Source organism: Equus przewalskii, chromosome 5, assembly GCF_037783145.1.
Source record: "Equus przewalskii isolate Varuska chromosome 5, EquPr2, whole genome shotgun sequence".
Taxonomy (NCBI): domain Eukaryota; kingdom Metazoa; phylum Chordata; class Mammalia; order Perissodactyla; family Equidae; genus Equus; species Equus przewalskii.
In genome coordinates, this window is record NC_091835.1 from 86,795,317 (window position 1) to 86,815,549 (window position 20,233).

A 20,233-nucleotide genomic window follows, 5' to 3' on the forward strand; every position below is an offset into this window, starting at 1 on the left:
GTCAACTAGAAACTGGTACATTCTTATTTATTTGTTATATCCCAACTGATTCCAGGATCTTTAGGGCAGGGAGATTTTCTCATTCTTCTCCAAACCCCAGCCTGTATTGTAATGTCAGGCACGTGGTAGACACCCAGCTACAGCTCCCTTAATGAGTCAGTCTCACATCCCCGTGTACCTACCCTCATACTCTGAGCATAAGAGCCACCAATAAGTATTTGTTGAATTTCATTGAACTAGGAGGATATCTCAGCTCAGAACTATTTGGGGAGCCCCATTGACCAGGTGGTTCAAATACCATTACTTCCAAAACGTCTGTAAAACAAAATATTTCTAAGCTCTTACATCTCCTCTTTTAGAGCAATAATTTATTCAAAAAAAATTCTAATGTTCCCAAAAAACCATAATAGTTTATTTCCTCTTAGATAATTTGACAAGTTCTTTGTGTATGTTACAAGATTTGACCAGAGACTAGAAGGCTCACGTAGATACACAGAGACTAGAACCTTCATGTAGACAGAGACTAGAGCCTTCATGTAGACAGAGACTAGAACCTTCACGTAGACAGAGACTAGAACCTTCACGTAGACAGAGACTAGAGCCTTCACGTAGACAGAGACTAGAACCTTCACGTAGACAGAGACTAGAGCCTTCACGTAGACAGAGACTAGAACCTTCACGTAGACAGAGACTAGAACCTTCACGTAGACAGAGACTAGAGCCTTCACGTAGACAGAGACTAGAGCCTTCACGTAGACAGAGACTAGAGCCTTCATGTAGACAGAGACTAGAGCCTTCACGTAGACAGAGACTAGAACCTTCACGTACACAGACAGAGACTAGAACCTTCACGTAGACAGAGACTAGAACCTTCACGTAGACAGAGACTAGAGCCTTCATGTAGACAGAGACTAGAGCCTTCACGTAGACAGAGACTAGAACCTTCACGTAGACAGAGACTAGAACCTTCACGTAGACAGAGACTAGAGCCTTCACGTAGACAGAGACTAGAGCCTTCACGTAGACAGAGACTAGAGCCTTCATGTAGACAGAGACTAGAACCTTCATGTAGACAGAGACTAGAACCTTCATGTAGACAGACAGAGACTAGAACCTTCACGTAGACAGAGACTAGAGCCTTCACGTAGATACACAGAGACTAGAGCCTTCACGTAGATACACAGAGACTAGAGCCTTCACGTAGACAGAGACTAGAGCCTTCACGTAGACAGAGACTAGAACCTTCACGTAGACAGAGACTAGAACCTTCACGTAGACAGAGACTAGAACCTTCATGTAGATTATACAGCACTTCATTTCTTTAATTAGAGCTACAATTGCCAGCACCTTGAACTACCTTTTTACAACTCAATGGCTGTTCCACAGTTGTTGGAGGCAGAGGAAGGTTTTTAAGTGTAACCACAGTCAGTTCATTTGCTTTTCTCCTTAGTAACTCTCTCTCGTATCTCATATTTTCAATTTTATATAGTATGGATTTCTTACCAGAAGTCTCACAATGTGAGTTAAAACACCTTTGAGGTTTGCCTGAAACCAAGTAATCAGGAATGTTATGTAATATTGTCCAATCAGAATTACATGATACGTTTGATGTGCTCCTTGGAATTTGGGCAGATGTTCACTTGTCATTCCCATCTTATACTCAGACATCAGTGTTTGGGTTTTTCAGACAGTTCTACGACAACCCCATCCAGCTTGTCGGAAGATCTGCTTTTCAGCATTTGCCTGAACTGAGAACGCTGTAAGTTTTCTTTCACAGAGACTTTCCCCTTTGGGGGTTGCTGTAAAAGCCAATGAATATTATAAGTTGAAGTGCTTTGAAAATGGCAATAAAAATTACCCCTTTCTAGAATCTTCTCCCAGTAATATCCACATACCCTCCCTCTAGGACTTTGAATGGTGCCTCACAAATCACTGAGTTTCCTGATTTAACTGGAACTGGGAGCCTAGAGGGTCTGTAAGTACTTGCACAGGCTCCTGGCTGCCCAGAGCGTGCCCTGCCCTGGACGCCTGACTGCCCCAACCCCGGGGAGTTGAGCATGTCGCTGGGTGACACCTGAGTCCAGGAGTGATGTCTGGTTTGTGTTTCCACAGGACTTTAACTGGAGCACAGATCTCGTCTCTTCCTCGAACCGTGTGCGCCCAGTTCCCTAACCTGCGAGTGCTGTGCGTGTCCGTGAGGCGGTGGCGGTGGCTTTGGGTGAACTTCCTCTCAGGGGGCAAGGGCAAGTTCCTTGGTAATCCTGCAGTGAGGGGTCCCGGAGGCCCGGTCTCCTCTGCCCTTGGGCCGGGAGGCGGCTCTCTGAGGCGCCCTGTCGTGGTGCAGTGACCTTGTTTCCAGGTGCGAAGCAGCCTCCCACCAGAGTCTCAACTGCACAGGTTTCCCTTCAGAAAATGGATGTGAATGAGCCAGAATAACCTCATTTCCCCTTGAAAGGCTTTGCAGAGCTAGAAAAGTAACAGTGGATTAAAACCCAATATGGATGCCAAAATAATAAATGAATTATTTATTAGTAATTAATAATAATCCCATCTGATGGCGAGGCAGCCTGTGTGTTATGGGAAGTAGTTACAGGAATTGGAGGGGCGTTGGTTTTCAAGCCTCCCCCTCGTCTCCCCCTGTGCCCCGTTATCGTCCTCTCAGTGTCCTTGGGGCTCAGTGAGAGAACCCTCAGCCTTGCACCAGGGCTTGTGCTCACGTGGTGGACGCCTGTGGCGGTCGAATCTGCACAGCAGGGCAGGCGTCAAGTGGATCATCTGCCTTGGCGACCCTGCCGTCCTCTGTCCTCAGGCCAGTCACTTCAGACTTGGCGGCTCAGTGACGTGGGTTTGCAGAGCGAGACTTGGAGTCAGGCGTCGCTGTGAAAGGAAGGGGACAGAGAGCAAGTCTCGTCTTCTTCACCCCCAGGGCCCAACGAGGTGTAGGTACCGATGAGAAAACAGGGAATTAGCCAAGTTAAGTCCATTTGTGAAGTACCACTGCAAGAAAGTAGCAGAGTCTGAATTCTAATGCAGGCAGTTTGCTGACTAACTGGAAGAAAGTGTGTGTGGACAGGAGGTGGAAGTCTTGGGGGCCGTCTTAGAATCTGCCCACCACACCCAGAGGCTACAGTTATTCTCATTTCTTGAGGAAGCTGGTTCAGTAACAGGACAGGATTTCACGCCCTGTAACTAATAAGTGGGGAGCCGGTATTTACATGGCCTCCACTCCGCGATGTCACCGCGTGAGCCACCCAGGCCCAGAACTGCGCCGATGGGGGCTGACTGGCAAACGGGTCAAGAGCAGAGGCTCTGGGCCTATTCTTCTGGTTCAAGTGCAGCCTTCCTACGTAGCAGCTCAGGATCTTGAGCAGGTGGTTTATCGCTTCTGGGGCTCCGTTTCCCATCTGTAAAGTAGGCATGCAGCCACTTCCTTCAGAGGATCAAATGAGTGACCACACGTCGGACACTCACACTGGCACCTGCAGCTTTGGAAACGCTGGGCGGTGTTAGCCTTGAGCATCTCCTCTCTCACCTCCTTCACACTTTCCTCAAGTTGAAACTCGAAAGGCCTGGAAGAACACAAATACATTAATGGCAGTATCGTGCCATTTTCAGAGAACTGCGACCTGTAATATTGATTTATTCTTCACAACAACCCTGCAAAGTCAGCAACGCAGGCATCTTCTCATTCAAGGAGAGAACTGAGAGAGACCCCAATGCTCCGCCAGCGTATCAGCTGAGCAGAGTTAGGAGAGGCTGGGCCCAGGGCCCTCACCTCCACTGCTGCTGGTCTGGAGGCACAGGTCTGAGAAGCCCCTCCTCTGGCTCAGCCATCCACTGAGTACCTGGTCTGTGAGGAAATTTCTCTGTATGTGAGTGATTTTGCCCCCAAGATTCTTTTCCTCCTTGGGACTTACTGGGCTGTGTGTGGCTTTCCCCACTAATGAGCTGAAGATCTGAGGCAAGTCGTTCCACATTGTATGGGGATAACCGGGCCCCCCAACCCAAGGCAACCACAAGGATTAAATGAAACGATGCAGGGACAGCTGTGAACGGCATCTCTATATCAGAAGTGCTTGATCAGTGTCAGTCACGAAAATCTTGAGGTGGAGGGTGGGCGGAAGGCGAGACTGTGTCTTATCTGGAAGGGTTTATGCGCTCTCTGCTGAGACACCCAGGCAGGACTTGTCCCCTTGCAATCTGTGAAGACGAGTGAACCGAATTACGATCAGCTTTGACAATATGCGATTCCCTTTTATCACATTCAATGCTTTTCAAAGATGCACACCATGTTATTATTCAGCTCTACTTGTGCAGAGGTATGGGGTATGGTTTTGTTTTTCTGGTTTGGTTTAGTTTGGTTTGGTGTGGTTTGGTCTTGTCTGGTCTTTCAAACCTTTAGTATCAACTACAAATTTCTGTTTGCAAACCACTTCATCTGAACTATTTATGTGTAGTAAATGAACTATATTTCTATATAAATTGCATTTATTCAGTAAATGTAGGATAAAGTGATCAATTACAAGAATAAGATAATTTAAAGGCCTCTTAGTATGGATTTTTCAGTTGCATGGTGGTGATCTGATTTTAAGAATTAGAATCAGGCATGAAAGTGTGTTAGTTGAGTATCTGATAACTTTTAAAACGTGAGACAAGGTTTTTTATATATATCTATGTTACTTTATCTCCCAGCTTTCTTTTTCTAAGCTTTCTGCCAATTGCCATGGCTTGTTTTAGATTAGTTGTACTACACTGTAAATGTGTCCAGATGTTTGTGTTATTCTGTAATTTGTTGAGTTTTGGCTGAAGACTTTCTTAGTTGTTTTTCCCCCTTGTAGTGATTAATTTCAAAGTTAGTGCTATGTTTTGAATTGTTGTTGGAGGTTTTTTTTAGTTGATTAGAAAAGAACCAACAATGATTCTCTTAGCTCTGGAGATATAGTAGCTCTTAGAAACAGAGGCACAATTTTTTAATTTAGTTTGTATTCATTTCAGTAAGATAATAGCTAGAACATTGTAGATCATCACTAACAAAATATAAATTCATTAAGGAAATTAGTTAAATCAATTAAAGAAGTATAACAGTACATTTTGGTGAACATTTGAATCTGCTGCTTAATTGGATGATGCTCATGACTGCCTGCCCCACACCAGGCAGGTGGTGGCAGTCAGAACCGCGTCGTGGTGGGGGGCGGTCAGAGCCATGTCATTGCGGGGGGCGGTCAGAGCCGTGTCATGGGCCGAGCTTGTTTCCTTATGATTAACTTGTAACGGATTTTCCCTTTTGTACCTTCTGCTTTACAGAGATCTATCTTACAACCTGCTGGAAGATTTGCCCAGTTTCTCAGGCTGCCAAAAGCTTCAGAAAATGTATGTTTGTGAGAGTCTCAGCCACCCAAGACCAAGAGCCAGAGCTCGCGCTTCCAGGGTCCATGGTCCTCACCCTGGGCTCCCTGGGGAGACGTGACCTGTCCCTTCTCACACACACGGTGCGACTGCATAGAATGGCCATAAGGCTGGGCGACAGAGACAGTGTTACTTTACTATATAAATGCATTTACTGTATGTATATATTTGCTTTTTTTCTAACTTGGTGTCATAACAAACCAGCATTGTTGGAGCCTTGGAGTTTCTAAGCTTACACCTCCAATGGGTGGTGTTATTTTTGACTATGGGGGGACTTGAGCTGGTTGGTATGTTTGCTTAACAATAATCATCTTTAGAAGAGGTGCCACGTTTGTCATATTTGAGTTGATTCCTCTCTCTTTTTTTTTTGAGGAAGATTAGCCCTGTGCTAACCACTGCCAATCCTCCTCTTTTTGCTGAGGAAGACTGGCCCTGAGCTAACATCCGTGCCCATCTTCCTCTACTTTATATGTGGGACACCTGCCACAGCATGGCTTGCCAAGCGGTGCCGCGTCCACACCCGGGATCTGAACCAATGAACCCCGGGCCACTGAAGTGGAACGTGTGCACTTAACTGCTGCGCCACCGGGCCAGCCCTGATCCCTCTCTTAGGATTGCCTCCTCCACAAACCATCAGCCTTACTGCTCGATAGTCAGACTTCAGTTTTGATCAAAACAGTGTTAAACATCTGTCCTTTCCCACTTAGTTTCTCTTGAATGCTTTTGGGCAATTAAGGGAGAAAAGGCAGCAAATCTGTCTTTAGAAGGTAAGGATTCGAGGCGCCTGAGGACCTCAGTCACAGGAGAAGCTCACAGGAGAGCGGGCAGAGGCGTCCTCACCGGGCTTGAGTGATGGCAGCATTTGGAATGTAGCTTTAGATCCACCCAGAGGAACCAGCTCTTTGAAGGAGAGGCGACACTTACTGAAGCGTGCACACTAGTATTCTTTTATAAACAAAACAAAATTCTTAGAAACAGTCACTTGATGGTTGCACTTCGCGTGTCCCTCTGATTGAGGGCGTCGTCTCAGTTAAGTTCTCTGGAGACTCACCTTTGAAACCAGTGACTTTGAAGTCAGTCTTGGGCGCTCTGTCGTTTCAGAGACCTTCGACGCAACGGGCTCTGTGAGATCAGAGTGGACACTTTCCAGCAGCTGCCTGCCCTCCGGTCGCTGTGAGTACCGCCCGCCAGCACCTCCCACAGCACTGTCTCCCTCTTGCATCTCTCATCTTTTCTCTTCACTCTATACGTGTATTGTTGGGCCTTTGTGCATATATTTGCTATAAAAGGCAAATAATTTGCTTGTGATAATTTCCAGGAATAAATTCTAAAGTAGTAAATTTGCAACCTGCTGTCTGCCCAGTCAGCAGAGAGGGAACTTCGACAGAGGCAGGAAGCCGGCCAGGTGTGCTCTGGCCACAGCCTGGAGCTGGCGGGGCTCATTTCCGTGCCAAACAGTGACCACACTGTTCTTGCTGCCCATTTTTCCTTCCTGGTTAAACAGTTTTTTGACATGCGTCTCAAAGTGCTTAACAATCGCCAGGGCAGCTGTGAACCACCTGTAAAAATGCAGACTCCAGGTCCCCACCTGCCTCCTGAGCCAGAATCTCTGGGGTGGGGCCTGGGGATCTGCATTTTAACAACCACAGTAAGGTTTGAGTGTGACTGTCCTGGAAAATGCTTGTTTCTCAGACAACTAAGATTTGTAAATATTTAATTCCATTTTATGATTGAAAACGCCATATATTAACCATAAATGAAGGGAAAAAAACCTTTGTAATAGCTCTTTTTTGTGACAGTTAAAACTTTTCCATCTTGAAACTGAATTGCAATGTAATTTTGATAAATTTTGACTATATATAATTCTCAAACTCTGCTATATTTTGTTAAAAATCTTCCTAAAGTTTTTAATACTGTAAAATAATACCATTAATACCTCAAAACCTTTAAATTTACCTTTAAGAAGCATCTTCTCCCAAAAATTACCTTGAAAGCCTTCTTGTTCTGAATTTAATTGTTCTGCCCTTTCCTTATCTCTGGTTTAAATCAGCTTGTCAACTTCTTTTACTTTTTAATAAATTTAAAACAAAAATGCATTACTTATTTCATTACCTGCCTTGTCACCAGGTTGGAGTTCTGGCCGTTTCCAAAGTCAGTTCTATTTGAAAAAGCTGATGTAGTTGATAGCACTGTGTTGTATAATTGAAATTTGCTAAGAGAGCAGAACTTAAATGTTCTCAGCAGATAGAAATATATATATATATATATATATATATATATATACATATTATAAATACACTATGAAATAAAAGGCTGGCCTCTAGAGATATCACAAGAATGGACACAGACTCTGAAGGCCACATGTCTGAGCCCCCGAATTCCTCCTGCCCCTTAGACCCCACATCCAGTCACTCACCAAACTCTGCCAACTCCAGTCCCTCCACTCCCCTACCACAGGCCTGTGGCTCACTCACCTGGGTCACCACCATCTTCTTCCTAACCAGTCCTTCCACCATCCGTCTCTACCCATTCGTCCCAACGCCACCACCCTCCTCCTAACCAGTCCTTCCACCATCCGTCTCTACCCATTTGTCTCATCACCACCCTCCTCCTAACCAGTCCTTCCACCATCCGTCTCTACCCATTTGTCTCATCACCACCCTCCTCCTAACCAGTCCTTCCACCATCCGTCTCTACCCATTCATCTCATTCTCCAAAGAGAATCTTTCTTAAGTGGAAATCTAGTCATGTTACTTCCCTGCTTCAGAATCTTCTGTTATTCTCCTATTGTCTTCAAGATCCAGACCAAACTTCCCAGCACCGCCCTTCAAACTCTGATTCCAACCTCCTGGTACAGCGTCACCTCTCACCACATTCCTAGCCCCTGACACACAGGCCGCTGTTTCTTCTGGGCCTGTTGCCCATTGATTCCTCCGCACTCTTAACTTGCCCCCTGTCCATCCCATGAGAACAAGATCTCCTGTCTGGAGCCTACTGCACTGTGATGCGCTTTGCACATTCTCTGCCACAGGACTCGACACTCAGCACTGCGATCAGGTAGAACATGCCTTCCCTGAAAACCACTCCATCTTCTTCTTCTTCTCCATCTTCTTATCAGCAGGATCTAGTGCAGTGGTCTCTCATTGTTTACTTAAGAATTCCATGGGGGCCGACCCAGTGGCACAGTGGTTAAGTTCACACATTCCGCTTTGGTGGCCCAGGGTTCACCGGTTCGGATCCCCAGTGCAGACCAACATACCGCCTGTCAACTATGCTGTGGTAGGCGTCCCACGTATAAAGTAGAGGAAGATGGGCACGGATGTTACCTCAGGGCCAGTCTTCCTCAGCAAATAAGAGGAGGATTGGTGGCAGATGTTAGCTCAGTGCTAACCCTCCTCAAAAAATAAAGTGAAAAAAAAATTTAAAAAGACAAAAGAATTCCAAACATGTTCTGAGCAAAAGATCATGGACTTTGAGGTCTGTCTGCTTGGGTGTGAACTAGCTCCTGAGATTACACTGTGCTTCATTCCTCACAGTAAAATGGGGCAAATGATGATATTTCCTCTTACGTTGTGTTGAGGTTATGAGATAATCCTTGTGAAAAACTCATAACTATAGCTGACACATAGTACATGTGCAACAGTATCATCGTTATTGTTGTCATTATTAGAACAACTGTGTATCCTTTTAGGGTGTATCGGTGAGGGTCCTGGCAGGGAACAGAATTCACCCCAGATGGTTCAAATGAAGGAAGATGTGCATGGGTGCTGGCAGGGAGCAGGCAAGGATGAGTGCTCAGAAATCAGTGACACGACTGGGCCTCAACAGACAGAGGGAGGAACTCGTGTTTCTAAAACCCAGGAGGAGCAGAGGCGTGGAGAGGGGATGCTGCGGTTGAGAACGTGTGCAGCTGCCACCAGAGACGAGATTCCAGGACAGAGAAGGAGCAGGCCGCAAGGGCTCAAGCCCTCTCCTCCCCTCTCCCCGCCCGGCACCCCCGGGGAGCTTCCCCTGGGAACCCGGCTGAGAACAGCGGGAGCCCTGGGGTCAGCAGGTCAGCCCCAGGTGCAGGGCAGAAGAGTGGACCAGGCTCCTCTGAGGCAGCCGTGGGACCCCCACACACAGGCTCACAAAAGGGAATGGAGTGACCCTCCTGTGACTGCACCACCCTCTTACTTGAACCCCAGTCAAAGCGCTATAAAGCCTGTGGCAGGACCGGGGGAGTTCCTGACACTGACTGTGCGGCTCCCGGGCACCACGTCCTGCTTAAAGCTGCAGAGACTGACGGATGGAGGACTCGCTCCTCCCTGGACTCGTGTTTGACGAGCGCTCAAAGACCATCTCCTCTGGCAACTTCCCGACTGCCGACTGCCGTTGTGGCTTTCCCACCCCTGCATGCCGTTTCTTCCCCTTGTTAGCTGGAACCTGCTTCTGCTCTGAGATCAATGAAGGGGCAAAATAAAAAGCCTTCCTTTTCCCCCAGGTCAGGGAGTCTTTCCAATGAGAATACAAGTATTCTGTGTATGTATGAGAATTTAACGACCCTGTACCCAGAGTGACTCAGGGGGCCCAGAATCATGAATAAATCACCTCTCTGGGCTAGAAAAAAGTCAACTGTGAGTACTTTCAATTTATTCAAATGTCTAGACTTAGTTACCCTCATTAGTTATGCATTCTAAACATACAAATTTTAAGTTCATGGCTCCTTTTCTTTATTCCTGCTAAATTATCTACATTTCATTACGTGTGTATGTTGAGTGAATTTTATTTCTCCATAAATTGTAGATTTTCTTTGTTATCAAAGGATTTTATTTCCAACGTATGTTAACCCCTTTTTTATTCATTTCCCAGTTAAGAATTTAAATGTCCATCTTCTTTACTGGGAATTTTTTGGAAAGCTTCCCTGTGTTTCTCTTGGGGCCTGACACACATGGCAATGTATGCAGAGTCTTGCTCAGTTTTGTCACACGTCCAGGGATGTTTTCTCACTTCACTTGAGTTGCTTGTCAGAGGAAGAGTCTCAGGAGTCCTTTAATCTTCCCACTTCCTTCACCCCGACTCATCTTAGAAACACCCTGATGGAATTCTACAACCATGTTAAAGTCAACCTTGTAGCAAGAAGAGGGTAAAACCTAAAATTTCTGCCTGGATAGTTTTTTCTCAATCGACTTAAACAAGGTTGATTTAAGTCTTCTCTTTAGTCGTTTTATCTACTAATATCTTTATCTGAAGGATGACTTGATAAGCTAATTGTTCCTGTCCTGAATGGAAATTAAATTTTGGTAGAAAAATGCATGTATATGGTAAAACTTCACACAGTCTTCTTTTTTTATATAATTCTCTCATTTGCCTTTTTTTTGTTTTAGAAATTTAGCTTGGAACAAAATTGCCATTATTCACCCCAATGCATTTTCTACGTTGCCTTCTCTGAGAAAACTGTGAGTATCTCAGTGCTGCCCTATGGCGTGTCATTTAGTAAGTGCGGAGCTTCCAATTAATAAAAATGCTGGTTTTGAAGAGGAAACCTGCAGTGCACAGACTGCCCAGTCCTCAGTGTCCTCCACTGCAGAGCTGTCGTGCAGAGGGAGCCGCCCCCAAGGCCATGAGGGCCCTCACCTGGACAGTGAAGGTCTGGGTGACAGCAGGTTCTGGTTATTGAGGCGAAACCTCCCATTTTGCTGAGCAGTCATGAGGAATGGAATAAGATGTCAGTTGGAGCTAAAGGGCTTTCATTTTACGGTTCACCCTCTTGACTAACGGTAAACCTTCTTGTCTCTTTTTTCCTCCCCTTTCCACCTCTTGCTCCTTCCTCACCCCATCTCCCTTGTCTGACAGAAAAAGAAGGGATTGGTCAGACACAAGTCAAGGGGAGAAGGAACGAATAAACCCCAGTGGTGTCTTCCCTCACCCTGACCGAATCCAGTCAGCACCATTGTTCAAATTAGATGTAACACCTTCCACATGGCTTTAGATGTCCCCACCTGGCAAAATTAAGCTGAACATAGAAATTAAAATTTAGATGCAATTAAACAATTTTCCCCTTGCAATTCTGATTGTAAATAGAAAAGTTCTCAGGAGCTAAAACCAAAATGGTTACTTTTAGCAGTAAGAGTCAGGACCCTGCTTAGATGCTTCACCGAGTGTTTTAATACTCTTTGGTTTGCTTTTCTAACGTGAGCGTTTAGTGCAGCCCAGACTGAAAGCACTGTTGTTCCATGTTTTGCAGTGACCTGTCGTCCAACCGCCTGTCGTCCTTTCCTGTAACCGGGTTACGTGGTTTAACTCACTTAAAATTAACAGGAAATCATGGCCTGCAGAGCTTGATATCATCTGAAAACTTTCCAGAACTCAAGTGAGTCTGTCTTTAAAACTAATAAGATACATTTGTGGTCATGTGAAATAATAGGCGTGTTATAGTAGTTTTCAAAATTTATGAGGTCACGGGACTCCTTTGAATTGCATCTCATGCCCTCCAGTGCCCGCCCCCCAAGGCATTGTTAGGGCCCGTCCGAAGGGGGGAGTGTGTCCTGCTGACCACATTTCCGTTCTTTCTCAAAGACGCCTCCCAGAATCAGACGGTTCATGGAAAGAGTTTGAAGACCATTGATCCATAGGATATAGACTAGGACATGTAATTAAATAACATTATAACATTATTGGGCTCCTGTTTACATTTTTAAATTCATCTAGCTTGTGTGTTGGTTCTAATAAAATGTACTAAATTGATATTTATTTGAGGAAGTAATGCTCTTTAAAACCTGTTATGCTTATTATCCATCAAGAAGTTCCTTGAAAGATTATATATATACACACATTATTTTTTAAACCACAGTACTTTTTACTACTATTAAAACCATAATCCCAAGAGAGTTTGGAAAGTAGAAAGGAGAAAAAAAATCTAAAAATATCCCGTAAGCAACTTTTTATGTTATTTCCTTCCAGACTGTGTTTCTAATGTGCTTTTGTTAGAATCACAATATGTATACAAACATATCATGTTTTCATCACTCAACATTATATCATACCATAAGCACTTTTTATTGGTGCTGCAATTTTCCTAGCAGTCTTTTTTTGAGGAAGATTGGCCCTGAGCTAACATCTGCTGCCAATCCTCCTCTTTTTGCTGAGGAAGACTGGCCCTGAGCTAACATCCGTGCCCATCTTCCTCTACCTTTTATATATGGGACACCTACCACAGCATCGCTTACCAAGCAGTGCCATGTCCACACCTGGGATCTGAACTGGTGAACCCCAGGCTGCCGAAGTGGAATGTGCAAACTTTAACCACTGCGCCACTGGGCCGGCCCCCTAGCAGTCATTTTTTAAGCTTCTTATTATGAAAATTTTCAAACACAAAAGTAGGGAAAATAATATATACCGGTCAATGAAAATAATCCATAACCAATCTATAAATGAAAATTTTCGTGAGTTTATTCTGAGCTTAAATTTTAGGATTATAATCCAGGAGAGTCTTTCCACAAAGGAACAGAGCACTCCAAAGAAGTGGGGGTATACAGGGTGGTTATATACCCTCAAAGAGTATGTTTCACAAATGATTGAACTGTCCCTTTTACAATAGTCACGAGGCTGCTCTGTCAGCACAGCGATTGATGGAAACGGCAGATAGGTCTGCTGTCTCAGTGAACACCGCAGGGTGGCAGGTGTGTTGCCTCGGGCTGGGCGGTCACAGATGAGCGCTGCAATCAGTTCCCAGCCTAAAGAAAGATGCTTAATCTTTAAGGAGATGCCAACCTTGGGAGGGCGAGAGAAGTTGCACCTTTATCTCAAAGGCCTTTGCTCTTGCCATAGGGAATCTCTAAAGCAGATATACAATGCACGCTCAACGGCCTCCGTCAGGCCCTTTTGGAAAGACAAGGTCAGGCCGAATTAGGTTTACACAAAATGGCTTCCTCATATACTCCAATATATCCTATTACTTGCCATTTTTATTTGTCATACCCATCTTCAGCCTCAGCAATTATCAACATTCCATAGCAATAATTTTTAATAACTCCATTGTTGTTATAAATAGCACTGTAATGAACATCTTTATGCATATAGTTAATATTTTAGGTTATTTATTAAGGCTAAAATTCACAGGCAGAATTATTGAGTGAGAAGATGGACACTGTGTTTAACAACCTCTCTCCAAGTGTGTTTTGTCTGGTTTTGCTCATTCGAAGGGTTATAGAAATGCCTTATGCTTACCAGTGCTGTGCATTTGGTGTGTGTGAGAGCGTCTATAAAATTTCCAGTCAGAGGAATGAAGGTGACAACAGCAGCACAGGCGACCTTCACAGGAAAGATGAGGGGATGCTTCAAGTCCAAGGTAAGACCTGCTCTGTCGCAGGATGAAATTGTCTCTGGAAGGGTCTTGAAAAGTCATCAAACAGATCATCTCAACTCCAGACTGTTACAGCCCGAGGGGGGTCGTCTGCTCGCTGCAAGACCTGCCACAGTCAGGAGGGAAGGGGATGGGAGAGAAAGGACTTTATTACAGCTTGCTAGCAAGACGGAAGATGGCCACCTCACGTCCAAAAGAACCATCTCCCAGAACAAACACCACAGGCCAGTTATATATGGCGCTGGTCTCCCAGTGGGAGAGGTGGCTGGTCTCTGGGTGGGGCAGACATCTGGTCCCTGTTCCTGACAGTCCTTTGTTTTACTGGATATGCATCAGAGAATGCAGCAATGCCCATACCCTGATCTTTCAGTTGTCATTCACAATGGCTATCAGCATAGGCTCTCTGCTGGGAGTCATCACATTCCTAAGGAACTCAAAAGAACAAAGTTATCATCTTAAAGCTGCTGGGAGGGGCCACAAAATCTACAGAGCATGTCTGGGCTAGTTAATCAGAGGTCATTCACAGTTACAGTATGGCTTCCCTTGTGTCAACCTTGTACTGAGCTGGTATCAAGACTAGTCGCTGTGGGGCCGGCCCAGCGGTGGCACAGCAGTTAAGTACACATGTTCTGCTTCTCCGTGGCCTGGGGTTCACCGGTCCGGATCCCAGGTGCAGATCTGTCACTGCTTGGCAAAAGCCATGCTGTGGTAGGCGTCCTACTTATAAAGTAGAGGAAGATGGGCATGGATGTTAACTCAGGGCCAGTCTTCCTCAGCAAAAAGAGGAGGATTGGCAGTGGTTAGCTCAGGGCTAATCTTCCTCAAAAAAAAGACTAGTCACTGTAACCTCCCCAGGAAGCTGAGAGTCAACCCCACTGTTTAAAGACTCTAGAGAAAGAGAAATCTCCGTCAAGATTCATTCTAAAACTTCATCTTTTCTGTAAGTGAATTCTTAATACTTATATTTATAATTACATTCCTGTTAGCATACATTGTCCTCATGGGTAATTATTAATATTGGTATGAATATGTCCATGGACTTTTAAAAGGGCCTCATCTCTATGGATACCTTTTCAAACACCTTCTGAGCTTTTTCTCCAGAAGATAAAATCTGTTTATACTCTTGTGTCCTGGGGCCAGCGGAGGATGGAAGCATGCCGGATGCCTGTGTATTTCAGCAGAATCCAGCTTCTTATCCAGCTAATTGTAAAACATGCTCCCCTCCCGGCCCCACAGGGGCGTCTGTCAGGAAGGTGAAATGAGATAATGTCTGTGAAGCCCTTAGCTTTCCCTGAAGTGGGACCTGACTCAGACACACCTGAAGGGAGGGGGTATACCGGGCAGCCCCCACGTCTTCTCCTGCCAACCTTGCAAGTCCGCACGGAGTCTGAACAGACTGGCATTTCTTCCTTGGGCCTCCGCCGTTTGTTGACTCCAGTCTGTGTGTGTGTCACGTGGTGCTTCTCCTGCACGGTCGGTTTGAAGGGCTGAGGTCTCGGCTGTCGGTTTCTGGCCACAGCATGTGTCTCGCTATGGGTCTTGCTATAGTTTTTGTTCTTCTTGCCTCATCCACCCTCATTTCTACTCTATTATTCATTTTTAAAAAACAAATAAACCGCTAATTCAAGTCCTGCCCTGTGTCGGGCATGGTTCTAGGCCCAGCAGGGACTCAGTGAACAAGAGGGACGAGGTTCTTCATGGGGTTTGTTTCAAGAGCAGTGATTTCCAACCCTGGGCCACGTATTGGAATCACAGCTTTTTAAAAATACTGATGCCCAAGCGCCACACCAATTAAATCAATGTCTCAGTCTGTCAGATCACAGAAAGCCTATTTCCTGGACACCCAAGCACCAAGCAGCTGCTTGATTTGTCCTCTTTAAGCAGAATTCTCCAGAAAAGACTGAAACTTGCTCTGCCCGGTTCTCCCTCTTGTGTTCAGAGAACACAGCCCGGAGCCTGTGCTCTGTGGCTGTCCACGTGTTAGAAAGTTGGACGAAGAGGCTCTTCCCTTGAACGAAGAGCCCACAGCCTCCCCCTGATTCAGGTCAGTGCAGTCTGGGGCCATGGGGAGCTCCGGGGAGCAAGAACAGAACGAGGGCGCTTAGATGTTGTGGCCGGGATTTGGCTCCTCCCCTTTCCCTGGTTCTGCTGGAATCCTATGTCCCAGAGCAGCTTGAGCAGAGCAACCAGAGGCTGCTCCCTAGCAGACTTTCGAGAAAGCCAGAGCCCAGGGGAAGGTGGGGCGTCTGACCTTCCTTTCCGGTTGAGACACTTCCTATCTCCAGGCAGCCCAGGACTCTCCTCCCTGGGACTCGGTCCCCCGAAAAGAGAAACAGGACTCATCACTCCAGGCCCTCTCATTCCTGCAGATGAGCGCGATCTCGAGGACTTCCTGCTTGACCTTGAGGAAGACCTGCAGGCCCTTCACTCCGTACAGTGCTCACCTTCCCCAGGTGAGGAGGCGCCAGGACCACCTCAGCAGCAGCATCGCCATCCACGCCGAGGCCGCACTTCACAGCCAAATCTGTGCCGCCTTTTCTGCTCCTCAGTACCCTCCCCGGGGGGTTCGTTCCCTGGCATTGGCCGCCATTCATAAATAGGGTTTTTGTGGGAGACTTTTGATTCAGATTAACAGAAAGTAAAGAACCAATCACGTCATTAGAAGCATCTGTAATCTTTAAAATGATATTAGCAATTTAGCCTGAACTAGCATGGAACAGTCTTGCTTCGTGTAATCACTGATTTTTGAAAGTGATTTCTTTTATATCTTCCCTAAATAGCTACTTGGTTAAAGCCAATAATAGTTTATACAGATAAGTAAAAAAATGTCTATATATTGACTTCACTTAATTGCCTGTCCCATTCCCGGAAACAGGATGGGCCAGTTAAAAGAAAGACCACTGAGAAGGGTTGATATATTATTTTCAACAATTAGGTTATCCCAAGCTCCCAAACATCAAATGTCAGTCTATCCCTAAGATGAGACTTGCATGAGTTGCACCTTCATTCTACCCTTCCTTCCTCTCCTAGCATCATGGAGTATTTCCCTGGGATTCCCCTTCTCTGCTTACAGGACCTTTTTGAAGCATCCTGAAAAAATATAATGCAAAGCCAGGGAGATCTGGCTTTTTACGTGGCCCAACACTGCTGTATTTGGGGGACCTTACTCAAATGGTTTAAGCTCCCATCTCCATTTCTCTGTGTCCACCTGGTGCGCTCACCCGGTCAGTGCCTTGAGGACCTGAGGCATCGAGCACGGTGGTTGAAGGCGGCAGGGTGAGCCACAAAGGGACTGTGAACCGTGGCTGTCATCGGCCTCCTCCTCTTGGTGCCCTAATGAGGGAAACAGAAAGGTAATTTGGCAAAAGTTGTCGACCCCAATTTGATACCCAGTCTTCTTCCTCCTTGGACTTCCAGGCCCCTTCAAACTCTGCGAATACCTGTTGGGCAACTGGCTGATCCGAATTGGCGTGTGGACCATCGCGGTTCTGGCCCTTACTTGCAATGCCTTGGTGACCTCGACAGTATTCGGAGCCCCGCTGCACCTCTCTTCCGTAAAACTGCTCATTGGGTTAACAGCCGTGGTGAACATGCTCACGGGGGCCTGCAGCGCGGTGCTGGCTGGCGTGGATGCCGTCACCTTTGGCAGCTTTGCGCGGCATGGTGCACAGTGGGAGCAGGGCGTCGGTTGCCAGGTCGTCGGGTTTTTGTCCGTTTTTGCTTCGGAATCATCTGTTTTCCTGCTGACTCTGGCAGCCCTGGAGCGTGGGTTCTCTGTGAAATGCTCTGCAAAGTTTGAAAGGAAAGCCCCTTTTTCCAGCCTGAAAGCCGCCATCCTGCTGTGTGCCATGCTGGCGCTGGCCCTGGCCTCGGCCCCACTGCTGGGCGGCCGTGAGTACAGCACGTCCCCGCTCTGCCTCCCGCTGCCCTTCGGCGAGCCTGGCACCACGGGCTACGTGGTGGCCCTCGTCTTGCTCAACTCCTTCTGCTTCCTTGTGATGACTGTGGCCTACACCAGGCTCTACTGCGGCCTGGAGAGGGGCGGCCGGGGCAGCGCCTGGGACTGCTGCATGGTGAGGCACGTGGCGCTGATGCTCTTCACCAACTGCGTCCTCCACTGCCCCGTGGCTTTCTTGTCCTTCTCCTCTTTACTGAACCTCACCTTTGTCAGCCCTGAGGTAACTAGGTTTATCCTTCTGGTGATCGTCCCGCTTCCTGCCTGTCTCAATCCCCTTCTGTACATCCTCTTCAACCCCCACTTTAAGGAGGATCTGGGCAGCCTGGGAGAGCAAACCCGCCTTTGGACAAGATCGAAACACACCAGCCTGATGTCTGTGAACTCTGATGATGCCGAGAAGCAGTCCTGCAACTCCACCCAGGCCTTGGTGACCTTCCCCCGTGCCCGCATGGCCTATGACCTGCCCGCCGACTCCACAGTGCCACCAGCTCACCCAGGGCCTGAGAGCCGTCACCTCTCGTCTGTGGCATTTGTCCCATGTCTCTGATTAATTCGTGAAAGAAAAGTTTCCTAAAATCGAAAATCCAAAAATGTGAGATTGAGTACATCTGAACAGTAACTGAAAAGAGCTGAGTTGAAACTTGATTTTTTTTTTAATCTCAGTGAGAAAAAGCTGAAAGCCTATTGATACTGGAGAATGAAAAATAAGTCTAAATGCTGCCTGGATAACTTGTTCAGCTAAGAGAGAGATCAGTCACACTATTTAGGTAAGCTAGATTCTCAAAAAACAGATTGAAATGTTCAAGAACGATTCTCCATAATTTCATTTGAATTCTTTTGAAACTCACCAATCTAATGATTTGGGGCGGGGGACCACTTGTTTACCAAAGGGGTTTTAAACCAAAAACCCCCTTAACAGATGTTTGGAGGTATTAGGAAAACGAAAGTTCCAAGTGGCCTGCGTTACTGAGTGGAGGCTGTGGCAGTGGGATCTCAGTGTACTGACCACGGGGACGTCCTCCCCTGCTTTCCTCAGAAAGGCTCCTTCCAGGCCGCCAAGCCTCCCCGCCCCAGCCCAGTGAGTGGATAACATAAGGTATTATTAATTTGTTCATAGTTCATGTTTAGAAATGCCAGGTTTTACGTGTCAGCACTAGAAGTTTCTACTCTCAGTAGAATAAAACTGCTTACAACTATGTGGAAAGGAATGTGAACTTAAATTCTTAAATTGCCATGATGGCAGTCACGTACAGGCGAGCTTTGCCGTATCTAATTCATTTTTAACTCCCTGGTGCCCAGAGCTCAGAAGAAAAGTCCATTGCCGGCAGTGGATGGACCTAGAAAAGAGGGTAGGCAACTTGGGATTTTTTTTTCTGGGTGCACATTTTTTGCAAGAGTTCTTATTAGTTGATTCAAGCTGATGTGCGTCTTAAGGCAATGATCAAGTGCACATGAATTAAATCACTGACAGCTTCTCACGTGTGTCTCTAGCAGCAGCCACGTCTGAAGACACTTTGGACTCAGCAGAGGCTTGGTACCATGAGGCCCTGCTTAGTTAGCCTGGTGTCAGCTGTGTCGACCTACTTGGTGTCAGGAACAGGACTTCTCTGCTCATTTCGTATTTAATACATGTGTGAGGCATTTTAAGAAGTGAAATTATTAAATGCTGAAGGTCGAAGGATGAATTCTAACTTCTGATATACTACAGTGGCTTTAATGCATCCAAACCGAGAGACCGTTAGGTAGATTTATTTTTATATAAGCATGTTTATTTTGATCAGATGTTTTAAGTTGGAATTGAAAACAATACATTTATGAGATGTTTTATAAGATGTGTAAATATAGAGCTGTATTTATTACTACGGTAAAGATTCAGTGACACTAAGGACCATGATAAAAAGCCACGTACAGTGGCATATTCTTCCATATATACTGTGTTTCTCTGCCCATTTTCTTTACATTCATTAACTGTGTATAATATATGTAAATATACAGCACTTGTAAATAGATCCAAACTTTCTTTTCTATTGGATACAAAATAAAAGAAATTCGTAATGAAATGTGTGACTTTAAAGCAAAATACTCTCAAGTCTTTCACTGAGTCCTTAGGCAAATTTGTAGTCTCCTAAATGCAGCCTGGGGTTCGCTGGTTTGGATCCTGGGTGTGGACGTGGCACCGCTTGACACACCATGCTGTGGTAGGCGTCCCACATATAAAGTGGAGGAAGATGGGCACGGATGTTAGCTCAGGGCCCGTCTTCCTCAGCAAAAAGAGGAGGATTGGCAGCAGATGTTAGCTCAGGGCTAATCTTCCTCAAAAAAAAAAACAACAAAGCATTAGACATAGAGAATGATTTAGGGACTTCCCTGGGTGACATCACCAGTTCCAGCCTGTCTGAGCCTTGAAGCCAGTGGGTAGGATGACAACAACGCTTTAGCTTGTCTGTATTCAGAAACTTAGAAATACATCTGACCAGCTGCAGAGTCATTGTGGAGTATGGGTTTTCCAACCCTAGCCACGTTAG

General features: G+C 46.0%; 1 protein-coding gene across 3 annotated transcripts in view; it reads left to right on the forward strand.

Annotated features, from left to right (window-relative positions):
• The window catches only part of LGR5 (leucine rich repeat containing G protein-coupled receptor 5), a 114,719-nt gene extending 94,951 nt beyond the window's left edge, over nt 1-19,768 (forward strand). For 2 of the 3 annotated variants that reach the window (XM_070622111.1, XM_070622112.1), the window contains exons 9-18: nt 1,688-1,759; nt 1,907-1,975; nt 2,113-2,184; nt 5,305-5,370; nt 6,508-6,579; nt 10,773-10,844; nt 11,633-11,758; nt 13,590-13,735; nt 16,120-16,203; nt 17,168-19,768. In XM_070622111.1, the coding sequence (XP_070478212.1) occupies nt 1,688-1,759; nt 1,907-1,975; nt 2,113-2,184; nt 5,305-5,370; nt 6,508-6,579; nt 10,773-10,844; nt 11,633-11,758; nt 13,590-13,735; nt 16,120-16,203; nt 17,168-18,255 (1,867 nt within the window). In that variant the 3' untranslated portion in view covers nt 18,256-19,768. Of the gene's footprint in view, nt 1-1,687; nt 1,760-1,906; nt 1,976-2,112; nt 2,185-5,304; nt 5,371-6,507; nt 6,580-10,772; nt 10,845-11,632; nt 11,759-13,589; nt 13,736-16,035; nt 16,204-17,167 lie in introns of all 3 variants that reach the window. The other variant, XM_070622110.1, reaches the window with a different exon arrangement.
• Nucleotides 19,769-20,233: the final 465 nt, after the last annotated feature.